An 18,921-nucleotide genomic window follows, 5' to 3' on the forward strand; every position below is an offset into this window, starting at 1 on the left:
TTTACAAAACACGAAATAACAATGTAACAACGGTCTAAACTACGCTATTAATTTTTATGCCCATAGAAATGTAATTAGTTCAATTCATGTCGAAGAGGCTTACAAAGAAAAGGAAATTAGAAAATTACTTCATTCTTGGTACAGCAGTATTTTGACAAAGTTTCTTAAAACCAGCAGAAGGCCCTTGCGTCCCTAATTCTTGTTTTCCTTCCTTTTCAATTAACAGCGATTCATTATGTTTCGTAGGAGCATATTTTTTTTACTAGGGTATAGAGAGACTTAGTTAAAAGGGATAAATCACGGTCACCTGGGACGATAGTCGTATGCATTAAACGGTTCTTATGAAGTTCCTCCATTCCACCAAGCATTTATGCAAAGTAAAAAAAAAACAACTTTAAAATCGATATCTTCCCCACGCATATCCCTCTCGCCAAAAGAGACTAAACCCGCACCGGACTTGCAAAAGGAACACCACTCACATTAGCTCTCAATTCGACCAAGTTTTACAGAAATTTGACAACCCTTTCTGGCTAATGTCTTAATTGAACCATTAAATCCGTTCTTCACATTTCCTAAAAATATGAGATTGTTACAGAAATAGGAGTGCGACAATTGCTACTACTTCCCATCTAGCTTGACAATAGTACGACGAACTCTTCTGTTAGGTTAAATAAAAAAACTAATTTTTTTTTTAAATGAAAGTAAGGAGCAACATTAAATCTTAAAACGAACAGAAATTATTCTGTATTTGAAAAGGGCTATTCCTCCTCAACGCCCCGCTCTTTACGCTAAAGTTTGACTCTTTCTTTTAACTCTATTTTTAAAACAAATACAACGTAGAGACAATAGGGAATTTTTTTTTTCAAGACAGTGGAAATAATTTCTGTAGATATTTCGGCCCTATGTCCAAGGGCCGTCTTCAGCACAATACAGGAATAAGAGAGAAACTATGTATATATATATATATATATATATATATATATATATATATATATATATATATATATATATATATATATATATATATATATATATATATATAAAAGAACTTACATCAAATTGTGAGGATTAAAACTGAATAATCAAAAACACTTTTTAAAACTTTTTTTTTAAAACAGACCTAGCATCCTTACTTCAACGAAGTTCAACCAGGAGTCCTGGTTGAACTTCGTTGAAGTAAGGTGGCTAGGGCTACTTTTAAAAAAAGTTTTAAAAAGTGTTTTTGATTATTCAGTTTTAATCCTCACAATTTGATGTAAGTTCTTTTATATATATACACATAGTTTCTCTCTTATTCCTGTATTGTGCTGAAGACAGCCCTTGGACATAGGGCCGAAATATCTACAGAAATAATTTCCACTGTCTTGAAAAAAAAAATTTTCCCTATTGTCTCTACGTTGTATTTGTTTGTTATGGAAAGGCAGTGTCGTCTTCGTCGCTATTTTTGAAACAGTAAGAAACTTTATCGTGAAGAGCGGGGCGTTGAGGAGGAAAAGCCCCTTTCATATACGGAGTATTTTCTGTTTGTTTTAAGTTCTAATGTTTCTCCTTGCTTTCGTTAAAAAAAAAAAAATGTAGTTTTTATTTAGTTTCTGGGCGTTTTTGAATTAATGCATGTTTTGATCTTGGCTCTCCGCACATAAATAATTAAAACGAAATATGTATATTCATTAATTGCAATTAATCAGAAGATTTTGAGAAAAAGGAGCGAGGGAGGAGGCCTTGCTGCCCTCCAAGTTTTTGATTACTTTAAGAAGCAACTAGAACTTTTAATTTTTTACAAACGTTTTCATTGGTAAAAAATATACGTAACTTACGAATTAACTTACGCAACGACCTTCTACATTCGTATGTTTTTATTGCGTATATGAGGGGGTTCAACCCTCGTTGATAACTCGCTATTTACACTAAAGCTTAGATTTTGTCCCAATTCCTTAAGAATGACCTCTGAATCACAAAGGCCGTAGAATAAATAGTTGAAATTACTAAAAATACGTTAGCGTAAAGAGTGAGGTATAACGAGGAGGCAAACCCCTCATAAGCGTAATAATTTTCATTCGTTTTAAGTTTTAATGCTGCTTCTTACTTTCATTAGAAAATTTTTTTCATATTTATTTTTTCATAGCTTTTTCAAATTATGCTAAAAAATCCATTGAAATTATCTTCCCTTATGAGAAGTTTCTCCATGGAAATATCCTCCCACGTAACCCCCCTCAACTCTCCTCCCTAAACCAAAAAAAAAAAAACCCTGAAAACGCCTGTACACTTCCCAGTAACCATTACTATATGTAAACACTGGTCAAAGTTTGTAGCTTGCAGCCCCTCCCACTGGGACTGCGGGGGAGTAAGTTGTCCCCAAAGACATAGTTATTAGGTTTTTCAACTATGGTGAATAAAATGGTTATCTCAAAATTTTGATCCGGTGACTTTTGGGAAAAATGTGCGTGGGAGGGGGCCTAGGTGCCCTTCAATTTTTTTGGTCACTTAAAATGGGCACTAGAACTTCTAATTTCCCTTAGACTGAGCCCTTTCGCGACATTCTAGGACTAATCAGTCGATACGATCACCCATGGGGAAAAACAACACAAAAAAACAAACAAAAAACAAACAAATAAACACACATCCGTGATTTGTCTTCTGGCAAAAAATGCAAAATTCCACATTTTCGTAGATAGGAGCTTGAAACTTCTACAATAAGGTTCTCTAATAGGCTGAATTTGATGGGGTGATTTTCGTTAAGATTGTAAGACTTTTAGAGGATGTTTCCCCCTATTTTTTTAAGATGAGGCAAATTTTCTCAGGCTCGTAACTTTTGATGGGTGTAACTGATCTTAATGAAACTTATATATTTAAACTCAGCATTAAAATACAATTCTTTTGATGTAACTATTGGTATCAAAATTCCATTTTTAGAGTTTCGGTTACTATTGAGTCGGGTCGCTCCTTACTACAGTTCGTTACCACGAACCCCTCCCCCTCTCTATCAGTTAGATTAAAATATGACATAACTATGACATTTACTGTTATTTCCAAGAAAATATGGGTGAAATCTAACAGCCCCTTGCGTTAGATTATGAGGGACAAGAACTGAAACTCACCCCCTCCTAATTGCCTCGCCCACAAAAGTAGATCATCCCCTGATACCCAAAAATCATGAATTGGAGACTAGCTCTTACTTCCTAAAAAGAAGGTTAAGACCTGGCAACCGCATCTAGTAGATATACGGATGCCAAGATTCTTAACCCCCCATATAAAATTCGATTCCCAGCCAGACCAGTTTCAGTCTAATTTTGACCAAACAATACGTGCAGATAAATTCAGAAAATTCGGTCAAAATCAAAATTTAGCAGGAAAAGCAAAACAATTGGAATATAGAAGAGATTCATGTTATTCGTAGCTCTGACACTGTGTGGTATTTAAGATGCTTACTTTCGAAACTAGAATCGTTCGTTTTATTTCTTTTTACACTATGTAGTAGGCTAAAAAAAAATTGTTTTTTATAAACAGGAAAGTTTGGAACCCTCAGTGGAACTTTGTGAGTTACAACCCTTATATCCGGAAACAGCATAGAAAGTTACCTACTCCCTTTTCCGAATCACAGACCACTCATCACATGAGAAAAAAAAAATCTATGAAAACAGTAGTGTCACTCGATAAAACAAAATAATTGTTTTGCAACCCATTTTACAGTATTTTATAATCATCAAAATAGAATTATTATATCTAATATGCAAAAAATAAATAATTGTAAAAAAAGGTAACGTCAATTTCACAGATTCACAAACTCATAAGTGTCGTGGTTATGTATCTGGCTTACAGAGAATTTGCATATCGCTCATTGCCACACATCATATAGTAACTATAACTATAAGTAAGAACGAAAACTAAAAACAAGTCACCTTGCTCACTAAGTAGGTGATTAACACTAGAGGCGAGAAGGGAATTGAGGTGCTTATCCTCACTACTGGCAGCAACATTTCCAGCCAGATTTAGAAGCTCAGTCACAAACGAAACATCCATGGTCTCAAACTGGAATGTCTGAAAGTCTTCACAGATAATCTATAAATAAAATACCATAGAAAAAGAAGCTATATATGTAATAAGTATACAGGGTATCTTAAAAGTTATGTGACAAAATGCATATATAGTATATAACAAAGCCTATCCATGTGTAAGGCATTTTCGCCTAATAGGTTTAGCATTAATCTTTAAATCTTTTAAATTTGAGAAATATAGCACATTTCCCTTCTTTTTTTATTTAATAGCACACTTTGTGACACGACGCACATTAAAAATACTCATTACTCATATAGTTGTATTATGGTTAGATTTTGATACGCAACGGATACGCAACATTTATGGAATAAAACCAACTATGGAGGGATTAAAAAGAAGGCATTAATTGTAAAATCAGGATTAAGTGTTTGATGTATTTTTTATGTAATTGAAAAGACCCCACTCTTCAATTTTTTTTCAGTTTTTCCCAGCAGTATAAGCTTTCTGGACTAAAGAGCTACTCTTTTATGATGCTTCTAATCTCGAAACAAAATTCAACACATTCTTTGTTCCGTTGACCTTTTTTTGACACACATCTATAGACTCCAAATTTGTAGGCTAGGAATTTTTTTTTTACTCCTAAGAACCGTATGAATTTAAGTGGAAACTACACGAAAAGTAAACTGGAAACTAGTTACAGAGGCAATTGGGGGGGGGGGGGCTTCAACTTCTTAAATGATTTAGCGGCATGTTTTAACTTTTCTTTTTCTTTTTTTTATGCCTAAATACTTTTTTTTTTATTTTGGCTTCAACTTCGGCCAAAAATTGCATTGCTACACACGTGGGTTTATCTATTCAGATGGAAATTTTCCTAACTTTAAAGGTATATATAGTCGTGTAAGTTTTCATTGCGTCAATTCAAACAATTAGATTTCATTTTCATTGTCCTCGGTTCTTCAAATACTACTATACCATAAAATGAAGAAGCTCTGTAAATATATATCAACAAATTGACTCGCGTTACCTAAACTTAAAAGCTATCGTATTTCATTTGAGCAAAGTAATTTCACAAAACTGAGTCCTACCAGTGGGACAGTGGTCAGGCAATCAAATGACAGTTATATTTAAAAAAGGAAAATCAGACGCAGAAAGGGACCAAAAAATGGAGTTTCGTGTCCACAGAAAAAAACAAATCAGCAAAAGAAATAGGACACTTCTCAAATTTGAGCCTGAGTTGTATCAACTTTTCAACCTTTCATAAAAGAAATTAACCGGAAAGTGAATAAATAAACAGTAATGTTCACAAATAGAATCTATGAAGGGCCAACTACCAATTTTAAAGGCTAAATAAGAAAAGAATGAAAAAACGAAAACAACAGCAATACTAGAATATCACAATATTAGAAAAGTAAATTATCCAGTACTGTTAAGAAAGCGCTTGTTAGTACTGCAACAAGTTAAACAAAATTACCGGACAATCTGTCCAAAAATGACTAAACCAGAGAAAACCTAGCTAAATTGGAAATCTACTCGAGTTGTGACCGCACTTTCTATTCTTTTTTCACATTCCCATTTTTTGATCAGCTTACTTTTCAATAGGTTTTAAAAGCTCTTGAAGTTGTTACAACTGTAATTCTTAAGTTTTCACAGTAAAAAGCACAGATGAATGCTCCAAATCAACAAAAAGTCTAGCTTGATACCGACAAAGAAAAAAAATCGAACAAATATAAAAAAAGGAGATTTAAATAATATTTTAAAATAATATCAAAAGAAATTATTTGATTAAAAAATTACTTGAACCAAAGATATATCACTAAATACCGAACGTGCTCGTGATAAAATCATAAATCACAGGCAGCGCAATAGCGCTGCCCGAGTGAAGAGCGATGTGGACAAAATGCATCTTTTAATTTTTTTTATTACTTTTTCTTACCAAAGCACTACGCCTAGAAAGAGTAGTCGTACAAAATAGAAGTAGACGGAAAATTTGAAATTTCCATCGAAGGGAAATTAAAAGTTTCAGTGCCCCTTTTAAGAGTCAAAAATGACTGAAGGGCAGCCAGCGCCTCTCCCGTGCCCATCAATTCGAAAACACATCCACTCAAAATTTCGAGATGGCCGCTACATTCCACATTCTTAAAAAGTCTAGTAACTACGTCTCTGGGTTTGTCGATCCATCCCCCACAGCCGTCAGGGCAAGAGCTGTAAGTTTTGCAATTTGCCCATTGTTTACGTATAGTATTTTGAACAAAATCGAAAACACGTTATGTGCATAAGGGCTGTAGAGTGATTGGGTTTATTAATTTGGAACTTTCAGGAAATGATGAGGGGAATATTCAACTGAAAAAAGGCAGCGTTTGTTGCTGCTACTACTACTCAAACTCCTACTACACTGCCATCACTATTACTACCACAGCTGCCACTACAACTACTCCTTCTGCAGTGAAAATTTGAAATAATATTATACATCTATTTTTTAAATCAATATAATTACTACAAATCCTTGCATAACGAAGTAACTGTGAGAAAAACGCTGAATATGTGGTATTTGAGTGTATATTACTTTCAGGAAATGGGAAACTAATCACTTCAAAATCAAAATCATCCGTTTTATTATAAATTTTAAAACTTAATTTATTATTATCACAAATATCAATATTTAAATCTAAGAAATGATCTTCATGACCAGCGCCATGACTAGGTTTAAGAATAACCTCTGATGGATATATATTTTTAGAAATATCAATGAAATCCTTACAATTTAACACCAAAATATCATCTAAATATCTTTTATTATTTGACAAAACATGTTTTAAATTATTTGGATTATTCTTATCCATCATATATTTATATTCTAGTTGACTTAAAAACAAGTCAGCTATAAATGGGCTGGCATTCCCCCCCATGGGAATTCCCACAATTTGCTTGTACAAATCACCACCAAATCTTATATAAGTATTGTATAAAACAAATTCTAATAAATCAAAAATCATATCCAAGCTGTAACATCTCAAGTTAACTGTAGTATTACAGCAATTAGTCCATATAGCTTTTTTATTATAAGTGTCTATTTTTAAGAATCTTTTACTAGATAAGAGGAAAGATTTCTTGATAACAGTTTTTAAATTATCTAACACTACATTAAGTGATAAATTAGCATACATTATCGCAAAATTGAAAGACTCAATTCTTTTAGCTGAAACCATTGTTAAAGAATCTATCACCTGCAGTGAATTATTAACACTCTAATATGATTAAAATTCGAAAATTTTTTAATACCAGAACAATAGGTTTTAAGTTTATTTACAATTTCCTTTAAAATTAAAGAGAGGTCAGTAGCAGCAATGCGGGTTGGACATTTAGCTGCTCCAGCAAAAAACCGTGGTTTAGGGGGATTCTTATGAAATTTTACAGTCCAATATAGGAAAGGGAACTTTTTATCATTGTCATTTATTTTAATATTAAAATTTTTAAAAAGTATTTCTTCAGTCTTTTCAATTAAATTCTCATCCTCTAAATTTACCTTTTCGTAAACATTAGTTGTGCATAACTCCTTTTTAAGATATCACAATACAGCTTCTGACAAATTATGGCAAAATTATTATTAGCTTTATCCACTGGCAAAATTACAAATTCATTCTGTAGATTAGCAATTGCTTGTTTAATCGTCGCATTATAAAATAATGATTTAGTGTTACTATTTTTTAAGTTAGAATATATTTTATTTCTTATTCTACTAATAATTAAATTCTTCCAACTTTGAAAACTCTCTTTATTTTTATTCTCTTTCTTACACCACTTATCAATAAATAAATCAAAATCATTTTCCAAGCCATCAAGAACACTCGATGGTTTCAGATGATGAGAAAGACGGAAATTAGCCCCTTTATTCATTATAATTTGAAGATCATCTTGCTTTATTATTGACTAGTCCCCTGTTATAACATGTTTGTAAGTAGGATTTACAAAATGGCCAAGTTGCTTACAATTACAAACCGGTTTCCAATTTATATCACTATCTAATCTTTTTAGTATTAAATTATAATTAAAAATAATTTGCCCAATAGTTTTTGAAAATTTATAAGTTAAACATTTTATTACAGAAATCATACCCCAAGATTCAAGTAGCTGGCATAGATCTATAGAAAGCATATGTACATCTAATTCATTTTTTCTATTATTTTTATATATATATATATATATTTTATATATATATATATATATATATATATATATATATATATATATATATATATATATATATATATATATATATATATATATATATATATATATATATATATATATATATATATATATATATATATATATTAAACAGTCAATCCACATTCATTTGTTGTTTTTTCAGCAGTCTTGGTTAAGAAGCTGTTTTTTTTTTTAACATTATCAGAAATAAAAACATTCAGCTTGCAACAAGGATTATTTTCGGTAAAGACAAATTATACTCTGATATTCAGTAGACATGAGGGCATTAGCCCTACTCATCTTAGCTTCTGCTCGTTGTGAGTTTGACTCGGTTATTTATTGTAATTTCAGTTCTTTTGGGGTTTCATTTAAAAATTGTTGGTGTTCCGGAGTAGTTTTAGATTGGAAAATTATTTGACTTAATTTCTGCTCATTTTTGGTGTTGCGTATAGTACAATAGTATAGCCTGTTTGACACAAACAAAAAAATCCACAGGGCCATAGCTACAAAGCGACAAAAAACATACAAATACAATTAACAACACGCTTAAAGCGCAGAAAACCATTAAAATTACTAATACAAATAAACAAACAAAGTCATCACTTAACACCCTCACGATGGGTCATACCCACACAAATAACCCCGACCATAGTTTAATACTAATAAAACACCCATTTCCCAGTAATTTCTTTTTACCCAAGGTTCATTTCCCTCATCCATTCCAAAACTGTTCTTTCTCAAGACCCTTAACCCTTCACACTTCCCCAGAAAATAAAATAAATTTCCTTTCTTTCTCCACATATAAGGCAACTGTAAGGACCACTCTTCATTCTAACCCTTCGCAAATATCTTCTTCTTCCCCCAATTGGCAAAAAATTACCTCTATAAGAAATTACCCACTTAATATCCTCCCTAGATAGCCCAACTCTAAAATATTCCTCCTCTCTCCATTCTTCTTTTACCTAGAATACTAACCAAGAGAATCAGACGTTGTGATACCCCCACTTCTATATATCCTGATCGACTAAAATAGAATATGCATGTTTGGACACCTCTCCCACTTGCCAACTCCTACCGTACCTCCTATTTCATTCATCCAACATTCCACAAAAATACAAAATTGCCCTAATCTTTACTACCCACAAGCATCTTCTTCCACTTACCCCTCTTTCCCAATACTTCCCCATTTTTACAAGCCTTCGTACTTCTTAAAGATAAAATTCCCAAATGATTTTTCATAACTAGTCTATAAACTCTCTCACTTAACTTTAGCTCCCTTCTACAAACTTTAATAGTAATCTTTCTAGTATAATACCCTTATCAGAACCAACAAACTTCAACTCCATACTTCATTATCAGCCTAATCATAGTCTCAAACACCCACTTCTGTGCCTTAATATCTCCAAGACCAACTGACATGAAGGGATTACTTAGGACCATTCTTACAGCCCATTCCTCTTTTTTCAACTAGTTCTACACGCTTGCCCCACTTACCCTCTTTTGTTAACCTACACTCCAAGTAAATAAACTCATCCACAACAGGTAAACTTTCCATTCCAAGCCCAAAATCCTTTTTCTCCCCCTTCTCACTTCCCAAAATAACCAAAAGCCACTGATGTGTTAACATTAAGCACTACCTTGTTTCCTTATATATATCCCTCTAAAACTTCCAAAAAGCTTCTGTACATTTTTTGATGAGTCAGCCAACAGGACAATATCATCAGCAAACATTAGAGCAAAGAACTCCGTCATATTAAGCTGTACCACTGACGCCTCCTTTTTGCTCCAATATATCCTCAAAATCATTCAGATACAGTGAAAACAATCTTGGGGAAGTCGAGCAGACCTGCTTTACTCCAAGTTTACTTGCCACAACTCTAGAGACAGAGACTACCAACTCTGGAGACTACCAACTTAACTAACAAATACATATGAACTAGTATTTCTACAAAACGTGTTGGAAGCCGTGTTGGATCATAACCCATGTATTTGTTTTGAGGCTTTTCTTATACTTTTCTGGAAGTCACAACTTATACATCTTCCCTCCAACATGCAAAACCGGGCCTTGTAAATATGCCTCCATATTGACCGCTTGAGCTTCTTGCAAAGCTCCTTTAGCACCATTCTTGTATCCAACTCTTTCTTCAAGTAATCTGGTGCTACTTCTAGGCCGATTCGTTTCAATAACTAAGAAGAACTCAGTACATAGTCACGGCAAAATCGGTTTGCCAACTTAACAAGCACAGGCCACATACTTTAACCTAAATACATCTTTTCAGATCGTGCCCCAGCATGATCCTGGACCACCTTATTTTATACTTGAATAATACCACCTGACAATAAAGGGATTAGGGGGGAAGGGGTGGGAGGTATAAAAACATTCAATTACAAAAACACATCAAAGATTTGTTTATATACATTCTTATGAGTCATGGAACCCATTTCCTAGATATGGCCTTGTATATATGACTACAACAATACACCTTGGTATTATGAAAACCCTTGAGGATGAGTCAACAAACTGGGAAAAAATCTTTTAAAGATGAAAATAAAAAACTCACTTTAGCAAGAGGCAATGAGAGATATTGACTGGCAGTTCGTAATAGTCTTAAAATGAGACCATTTTTCGCCTTGGTTCCAAGCAAATAAAGCTGTTCAGGGTTCTCAACGAAAGAGCGCGTACTTCCCTCGTCTAAGCACAGATTGATACAAAGTGCTAATAATTCATCAGACCAGTTAGCAGGGGTGGAGATGAGCTTGTTCAACTGTAACAAAAAATCAAAGTTGATTTCCCTGGTTGTTAAAACTAGACAATGGGAAATCACACATTGAAATCAAAGAAAAAAAAACAGCTTATAAACTCAGTGGCATCAATTAGGGGGGAAGGAGGACTAAAATGCAAGAAACGAGACACTGCTCATACTCAGTCGCAGCAATCGAGGGGGGTATGTCTTTTCTAAATTCTTTTTCCTCAACCATCCTCCCTGGGTTTTGAGAAGTACGTTTTGGGGGGGGGGGATTTCCATAGAATAATGCCTTTTTGATTAGTATTTTAATTGATAAAAAAGAAAAAATGGATCTCTCCCCTGTAGGTTTCGGAAAATATATTTTTCACCCGTCCCTCAAACTCCCACGAACTGATGCCACTACTAGAACTTACCATTCCATAAGCAGATACACAATTTAGTTATATATATAGACTACAAAGGTTATGGATATTTTTTTGATTAATTTTGATTGAATTAATAATTTGATATTTTTAGTTGATTAAGAGTTATCGATGCACATTTTGATTGAATTCAAACTTTGATCAGCATATAGTCAGGTTTTTTAATCTGTTTGTAGTCAAGGTATTAACGTTTCAGCTATTTCTCTTAAGAATTTTTCTATCAACAAATTAAAACTAACGGAACCCTATATTCCTCCAATGTCTTTGTTCAACGGGATGTACGACTGGTTGTAATATCCTCTTATTCTCAAATTTTCTATTTCTGAAATTCTTGAGAATATTTATTCTGGTGTTTTGTTGGAGTTTTCACCCTTAGGCATTTCCTAAGCACCTTTTTTTACTGCCTCTATTCTGTCCAAAAACTCCTTGACGATGTCAAATAGAACATGAGGGCTCAAGGATCGGTGAGACAAATGAAAAAAAAATCTTCAAGCATAGTGATTTGAGACATTTAAACTTTTTAAGGAGCTTCAGATGGGAGAAATCAGGTATTTATACGGGGTAAAATATCGTTTAAACGGGAATACTACTTTAAATCGCTTGAGATGGTAACACGCAGTAATTTCAAGCATTAACCAACAGCTCAGGGGGGAATAGAGCAAACATAAATTTTGGCTATATTCAAGACAGTTGAAGACAACACCAAGATACTTATCACTGTAAGTAATAAATTGGGCCTAATAGGATTCACTAGGGAACACCACTATAAAAAAAGGGGAAGATTAGAGCACAACTTCAGGTATATAACTGCTTGAAAGTACGGGTATCTGCCTAAAAAGTTTTGAGAGTCCATTGCTATAAAAATAAGCAAGGTATTATTGGGTTTTCAAGTTTGTTATATATTGTTTCCACATCAAAACATATTTTTAATTTATAGGAGGCATAGTTTAGAAATAAAAGAAGCAAAAAAATAGGTCTCCCAGGAAAACACACCATAATGACATTTTTTCTTCTTCTGATCAGTTATGACCCTTCCAAACCTGAGCAAAAAAGTTCTTAACGTTTTTACAGGTTGACACTCTTGTGACCTTGTCGAACAAACCCAACCCACACCCACGTCCAAAGTACCTAATATGGCACTTGGATATAGGAGTATGCAATTATTAAGCAAAAATGTCCTATTCTGTGCGAGTTACGAGATTTTTCTAAGGACAAGTAAATTAAAACATAGAGTAAGAACGTTTCAAATTTTTCAATTCAATGTCAATTTTTTTTCAATTCGTTTTTATTTACGAAGAAGAACACGAACAACTAAATTACTAATAACCAACCATTAAATAAATTTTAGTAAATAATTTATTACATAAAATAACTAAAAATATTAAAACTAAGGAGTTTTAAATTAATCTTACTAATAAACAGGGAAATGCCTAGGATTTGTATGTGATTGCCTAAGCATGAAGAATGTCTAGAACTGCATCTTTAGTGCATTTGCTATTAATTCTTTTGTCAAAATGCCGTCCTGTCATTCTTGGCACTATTTACATAAAGCCCTAATTTTGGAAAATGACTTCAAGGATGAATAACGTTAAAGATAAAAAGTACCAAGGCCAGAAATTCAAAATTTGACTCAACCAATTTGGCAATTGAAGGGGTTCAAATACCTGATACAACAGTTGGTCGCATTTTGTTAGAAGATAACGATTTGGTTCGTCTACTGAAAGCTGGTAGATCAAACGAATCGAATGTGGAACAAGTGAAGATGATCCTGAAATAAAAATGATTCGGCAGCTGTAAAGCTGTGATCTTCAATCACAATCATAATTTTCTCAACTTTTAAAACAAACTTAAAGCCTAGTATTATTTTTGTGTCTTATAACAACCATCACTGCATATGAAATGCCATTTACCTTCGATGTATTATTTATCTGTTTTTTTCCTAGCCCCGTTGTTTTGAAGGGGTGACCATAGAAACTTGGAAGGGCATTTGATTGGAAATTGAAAGCGCATTACCATTCGATGGGCCCATGAAAGGCAACCAGACACCTCCCATGCTATTTTTGGTCTACCCGGGGCCGAGTGACCTCCAATCCAATCCCACTTTAGACCTCCAATCACAGTTTAGAGAAAGCAAATATGTTCAAAATAATTGAAATACCCAGCTAATATGCCTCCAGGGTGAAATGACAAAAAGTCCCTTTGGCAAGGTATATAAATAATTCAAATTTCCAGTTGTTTACACATTGGTTTTATAAAAGACATTGGAGGTCCTTTATGATTTTGAATTAGCTATTGTTTTAGAATTTTTAGGGATCGTTCCATCGATCATATGAATAAAACATTTTGTTACAGGAGGTGGGATGTAGGGGGGGGGAGAGACTGCTTGTCAAAATTCGTTTTAAAGTTACAGACGTAGCTCCTTGGACATCGAGAAACTTAATATGCTGATAATATTGTTTTGACAACGGTTATTCCCCACCCCGTGCAAAAATACGCCCGGAAAAACGCCAAAAAATTTTCCCGACAAAACGTTTTCAGTGCTTTAAAATGCTTCTCCTTTCAATTCAACGACCCTTACGTTTCAGCACTCGTTCTTAAATAATTAGCTGAAAATTGAAACTTTAATGTTTAAAATCTAATTTCTGATCTTTCTTTTTCCAATCATGCCCAGGCCTAACCAAGATATGATGTGAGCTAACGGCTAGATAAACTCCCAGCTTTTTTTCTATTAAATTGTCTATATCAACAATAAAGGTCATATATAGGGGGTCTGGGGGGGAAGGGGAGTAAAACCCTCCCAAAAAATCCTGACTCACAAAATCATAATAAAAATACATATAAAGAAATTTTTGATGCGTTTTTTAAGATTATTTTGATGTTTAAATCTACTGTACGTATATGTTCAAATCCATTGAAAAAAAGGACTATTGCCATTTAAAATTGCTGGAAACAAAGCTCATTATATATTAAACAGTAAGTCTATTTTCATTACATCTTTTGAGTAATCTTAACTATTCTGGTGGTTTTCTTTTTTTCTTGTTGATCTTATGATCAACAAGATGATCTTATGATGATCATTGATCTTATGATGAATAAAAACACGCAGCCTGGAATAAAAAATTACTTTCAGTTCGATGACACTCGAAGGCTTAGGGGGCGTAATCCCTACTCCTGTTTGTGGTAATTTATATTTGTACTGGGTCTTATTTATTCACTGATAGTGAATTCCGTACATTCAAACCTTTCTGAAAATTCTTCCCTTAGAATTTCTTGCGGGCGATTCCGCATCAAAAATTCTTCTTCGCATAATTTCATTTGAAAAAGACTTTAATTTCTATTCGCTTTCCAAATCATGCCGGAATTTCCTCTTCCGTAGAAAATTTTCCCGGAAATCCTCCCATTTTAAAGTTGCTTTGTAAGACAAATAAAAAAATTTCGTGTAGGCATTATGTTAAATTACCCCAGTTTAAAATTCCCCTTGGAAAGTTCACCCTCAAAGTTTCCTCCCCACAGAAAATTCTTCCCTATCAGTAAATATCAATACAGAAAATCTGAAAATTTGAATATTTCCAAATAACAAATATTGTACGTAAGCAACAGGTAAATTTCATAACTTACAGCCATTGCCCAGAGAGCTGTGAGGGGGGGGGGCATGTTATCCCCAAGGGAAACTATGTTGTACAAAATGGTTATTAAAAATTTTGATCGGGCAATTTTGGGGGGAAGGATTAGGGAGAGAGGGTAGCTACCCTCCAATATTTTTGGTCACTTAAAAAGGGCAGTACAAATTTTAATTTCCGTTCAAATGAGCCCTCTCCCGATATTCTAGGACCTGATACAATTGCGCAAGGAGAAAAAAAACAAATAAGCACGCATCCGTGATCTTTGTTCTGGCGAAAAATAGTAAATTTCACATTTGTGAAAAGTGGAGCTTGAAGCATCTGCAGTAAGATTATTTGATACGCTGAATGTGATGTGGGGATTTTCATTAAGATTTCTTGACTCTAAGAGTGTTTCTTTCCTTTTTTGAAAATTGGGTGAATTTTCTAAAGTTCGTAGCTTTTGATTGGTAATCTATAACTTAATGAATCTTATACATTTGGAATCAGCATAATAAGCCGATTTTTTTTTATGTATATTAATATCAAAATTCCGTTTTTTTTAGAATTTTGGTTATCACTATACTGAGTCATTCCTCACTTACAGTCCGTTATCACGAACTGTTTGATGATTATTTGACCTTATTTATGCTCGTCTATGGTTTAATGTAGCTCTTTAGTTTTCTTTGAAAACTCCTTTTTCGGAGAAAGAAATTTTATTTTTTTTAATTAATAAAAATAATATCAGGAATAATTAGCACCAATATATAGATTCGAAGTTACAATAAAAATTGTAAGAAAAGAAAATAGCCTAGAAATTATTTTGAACATGGCACATCACTATTTCTGCTTTGTTAACTATATAAAAACAGAACCAGACCCACATTTAATTTTGAATATTTTACATATGAGACAGAAAATTTGTTAGGAAAAAAGGACAACAGCCAAACAGACTTTCTTGAAATGATTCAACCAGAATTGAGCAATTTTTTAGCAGAGAAAAAATAAATAAATTCCCGTAAACATCGGCAGTTACCAATACCGTAGACTTACCACATATCATTTTCTATTAAAAAATTCCAGTTACTCAGTATTGCTCTATTTTATAAACCAGTTTGGTTTTTTGCTATATGAGAACTATGATAATTCTTGTAACTGCAATAAAATCTTTATTTCAACCCTTTCACCTTATTTTAGTTTCAGTGTTTGCTTTAAGTTTTAACTTTTACGTTTTGACTTTTTTTTTGTATTTTTTTTTTTTTTATTTAGGACGCTTCAGCGGACATCTAAAACATTTGCATAATTTTTTCTCCTGTTTTCACTTATTATTTTTAACTGAATTTGTTAAAATAAAATAATAATGGAGTAAGACATATCCAAATGCCTGGTATTCATAAAAAAAGAATGCAGATCTTCCAGAGGCATTGATGGCATACTGGGAATAATCGGTTTTTCAATTGGGTTGCTGGGTTTTTAAAGACATAGGCAACAGGCGTGTCACCCAGCCTTGCGACAGCCGGAATCAAACCTCTTGCTCCACATGTGCCAAGCAGAGCATCAGTCCTTTTTGCTACTACAAAATCTAGTATTGATAGCTTGAAAATAAATATTTTTGAAATTATATGATATACATTTCTTACCTAAAATTTTGACAAGCAGATCAATATACCCTAGTTTTATCATCTGACCCCTAGCCATAGTAGAGAAAGATAAATTTAGAAGCACTTTCAGACAGACTTCCGCCAATGCATTATCGTGCCTATATTGATGAAGGATCACATGCAGATATTCCAGAGTTTCACTCGCCACCTGAAAAAAAATTAACTAGCTTAGCTTTCCTAATACATACGTTGAAATCAAGGATGTCGCATTGTTTTTTCGTCATCTTTGGTACTGGTCTTAACTCATTTCCTTAGATACCAAAAGCATCTATTTCCGTGGTCTTTAACTTTTTATAATTTATCATTCTCCCTCTCTGACTATCTATCTATAAGTCAGTCTCTGTCTTTCTCTCTCTCCCCCTTCTCTCTCCCTCTTCATTGTCAATAGAAAAAAAAATAAAGCGTATAAATCCGTCACTTTTTAACTAGCCGAAGGGTTACTGAATCCGATATGCCATTCCCTCATATATATTTTTACGTTGAGGAGACAAATTCTACACAGGAAAGAGTAAGAAGTACACCTAAGCTGAAAAGGATATGTAACTTTATTTGGATTAGAAAAATCAGAAAAATTTGGACTTGAAAATATTGAGACCCTAGTAAATTTGGAGTCGCGGTGACATCGGGAGTGCGAGCTTTTCGATTGATAAAAACGATTGACCCCGATGCTCAACAGTTCTAATCCCCATTCAAAACATTCTGGTGTCTAAAAACATTGAAAAATAATGTACACCCTTATTTGTAAAAAAACAGCTACAGAATTCTTGAAAAGAAATTTTTCTCAAGGGCTTTTAATCACAATATCCAATGATAAAGACAAAGACAGTAAAAGTTATTGATCCGTGTTTTGACATTCCTGAATCAGAGAGAAATGGCAATTCTAGTTATTTTTAAACACATTTTTTTTTGGTTACTATGCAGCCGTGGTTCGTCCTTTGCTACATTGTAGATACTGCTGCAATCATGATTAGAAATGCATTTACCTTCAGTTTCAGTTCTACCAAATGAAAATCCTTTTTAATTGAATAGATTGATTTGTAAATTGTTCTTTTGAAGGAGGAAACATAGAATTGAATACAAGAAATTTACAGACAAAAACTCCTATATTAATCTTACTGGGGGGGGGGGAATTAAAATCAACTGCACAATACAGACAGTACCCATGAATTTAATTTTTCTTTTCAGAGCTTAATAAAGGTTCTATAAATTCATAGGCGAAGACTTGCCACCTAGAAGACTTGCCTGCAAAAACTTTTCACAAAAATTGTCAAACGTGCTAAGCAAGCAAAGTCAACAGTGCTCCCAACTATGAACACAAACGCTCACAATAAACTTACACTGTCATAAATAACTTCTTGTCTCTTTTTTTCTACCTTCTTTTCACTACTTTTCGATTCTTCACGTGTTTCACAACTAAATTCATCGATTTTAACAGTGACAGCGCTCACGTATTCAAAAAGAAAGTTGGATTTTTGCTGCTGAACACGACGGTGAAGCTGTGTGATCCTTGTGTAACAGCAAACACAGTGATTCTTGATCTTCTGCTAAAGAAATACGCACAGTCTCATATTGCTTTTTTTCTCATTTTTACACCCTATCGCATATATAATATATTTTACGTTACATGAAAAAGTAATATATCTTACTTTTACTGATTATATTCAAAAAATGAGTGTTCTTGGAAATTATAAGTTTGTATATATATATATATATATATATATATATATATATATATATATATATATATATATATATCTATATATATAAAAATAAGTTGTCTGTCTGTGGATCAGGTGACGTCATGTTTCTGTGTCGGCTGACGTCATGAAATTAGTTGTCAGGTGACGTCATGTTTCTGTGTCGGCTGACGTCATGAAATTAGTTGTCGTCATTTTTGCTTTGACGGTGACGTCATTCAAGTTATATAAGACATATGTTCACGTAGAAATCTATTAATGTTTAAGTTTACAATGACTGATGAAGATGCTCAAAGAGTCTATGCCAAAAAACTTGCTGCTGATAGTTCCTCGGCACGCTTTCTTTTCTGACTTTCTCTATCAGCAGCAAGTTTTTTGGCATAGACTTATATTTCTACGTGAACATATGTCTTATATAACTTGAATGACGTCACCGTCAAAGCAAAAATGACGGCAACTAATTTCATGACTTAATTTCAGAACTTAATTTCTGTGTTGACTGACGTCATGAAATTAGTTGTCGTCATTTTTGTTATGACGATGCTTAGTATATTGTAAAACACATTAATTTGGTTAATAATATACCATTTAAA

General features: G+C 33.3%; 2 protein-coding genes across 5 annotated transcripts in view; both read right to left on the minus strand.

Moving 5' to 3' along the window:
- LOC136037695 (uncharacterized) overlaps nucleotides 1-18,921 on the minus strand; it is a gene marked incomplete in the record, with an annotated part of 547,833 nt that overhangs the window by 170,528 nt on the left and 358,384 nt on the right.
- LOC136037687 (kinesin-associated protein 3-like) overlaps nucleotides 1-18,921 on the minus strand; it is a 107,928-nt gene that overhangs the window by 17,453 nt on the left and 71,554 nt on the right. For 2 of the 4 annotated variants that reach the window (XM_065720441.1, XM_065720442.1), the window contains 4 exons: nucleotides 16,611-16,779; nucleotides 13,036-13,139; nucleotides 10,764-10,967; nucleotides 3,900-4,059 (listed from right to left, as the gene is read on the minus strand). In XM_065720441.1, the coding sequence (XP_065576513.1) occupies nucleotides 3,900-4,059; nucleotides 10,764-10,967; nucleotides 13,036-13,139; nucleotides 16,611-16,779 (637 nt within the window). Of the gene's footprint in view, nucleotides 1-3,899; nucleotides 4,060-10,763; nucleotides 10,968-13,035; nucleotides 13,140-16,610; nucleotides 16,780-17,968; nucleotides 18,176-18,921 lie in introns of all 4 variants that reach the window. The other 2 variants (XM_065720440.1, XM_065720439.1) reach the window with 2 other exon arrangements.

Source organism: Artemia franciscana, chromosome 17, assembly GCF_032884065.1.
Source record: "Artemia franciscana chromosome 17, ASM3288406v1, whole genome shotgun sequence".
Classification (NCBI taxonomy): Eukaryota; Metazoa; Arthropoda; class Branchiopoda; order Anostraca; family Artemiidae; genus Artemia; species Artemia franciscana.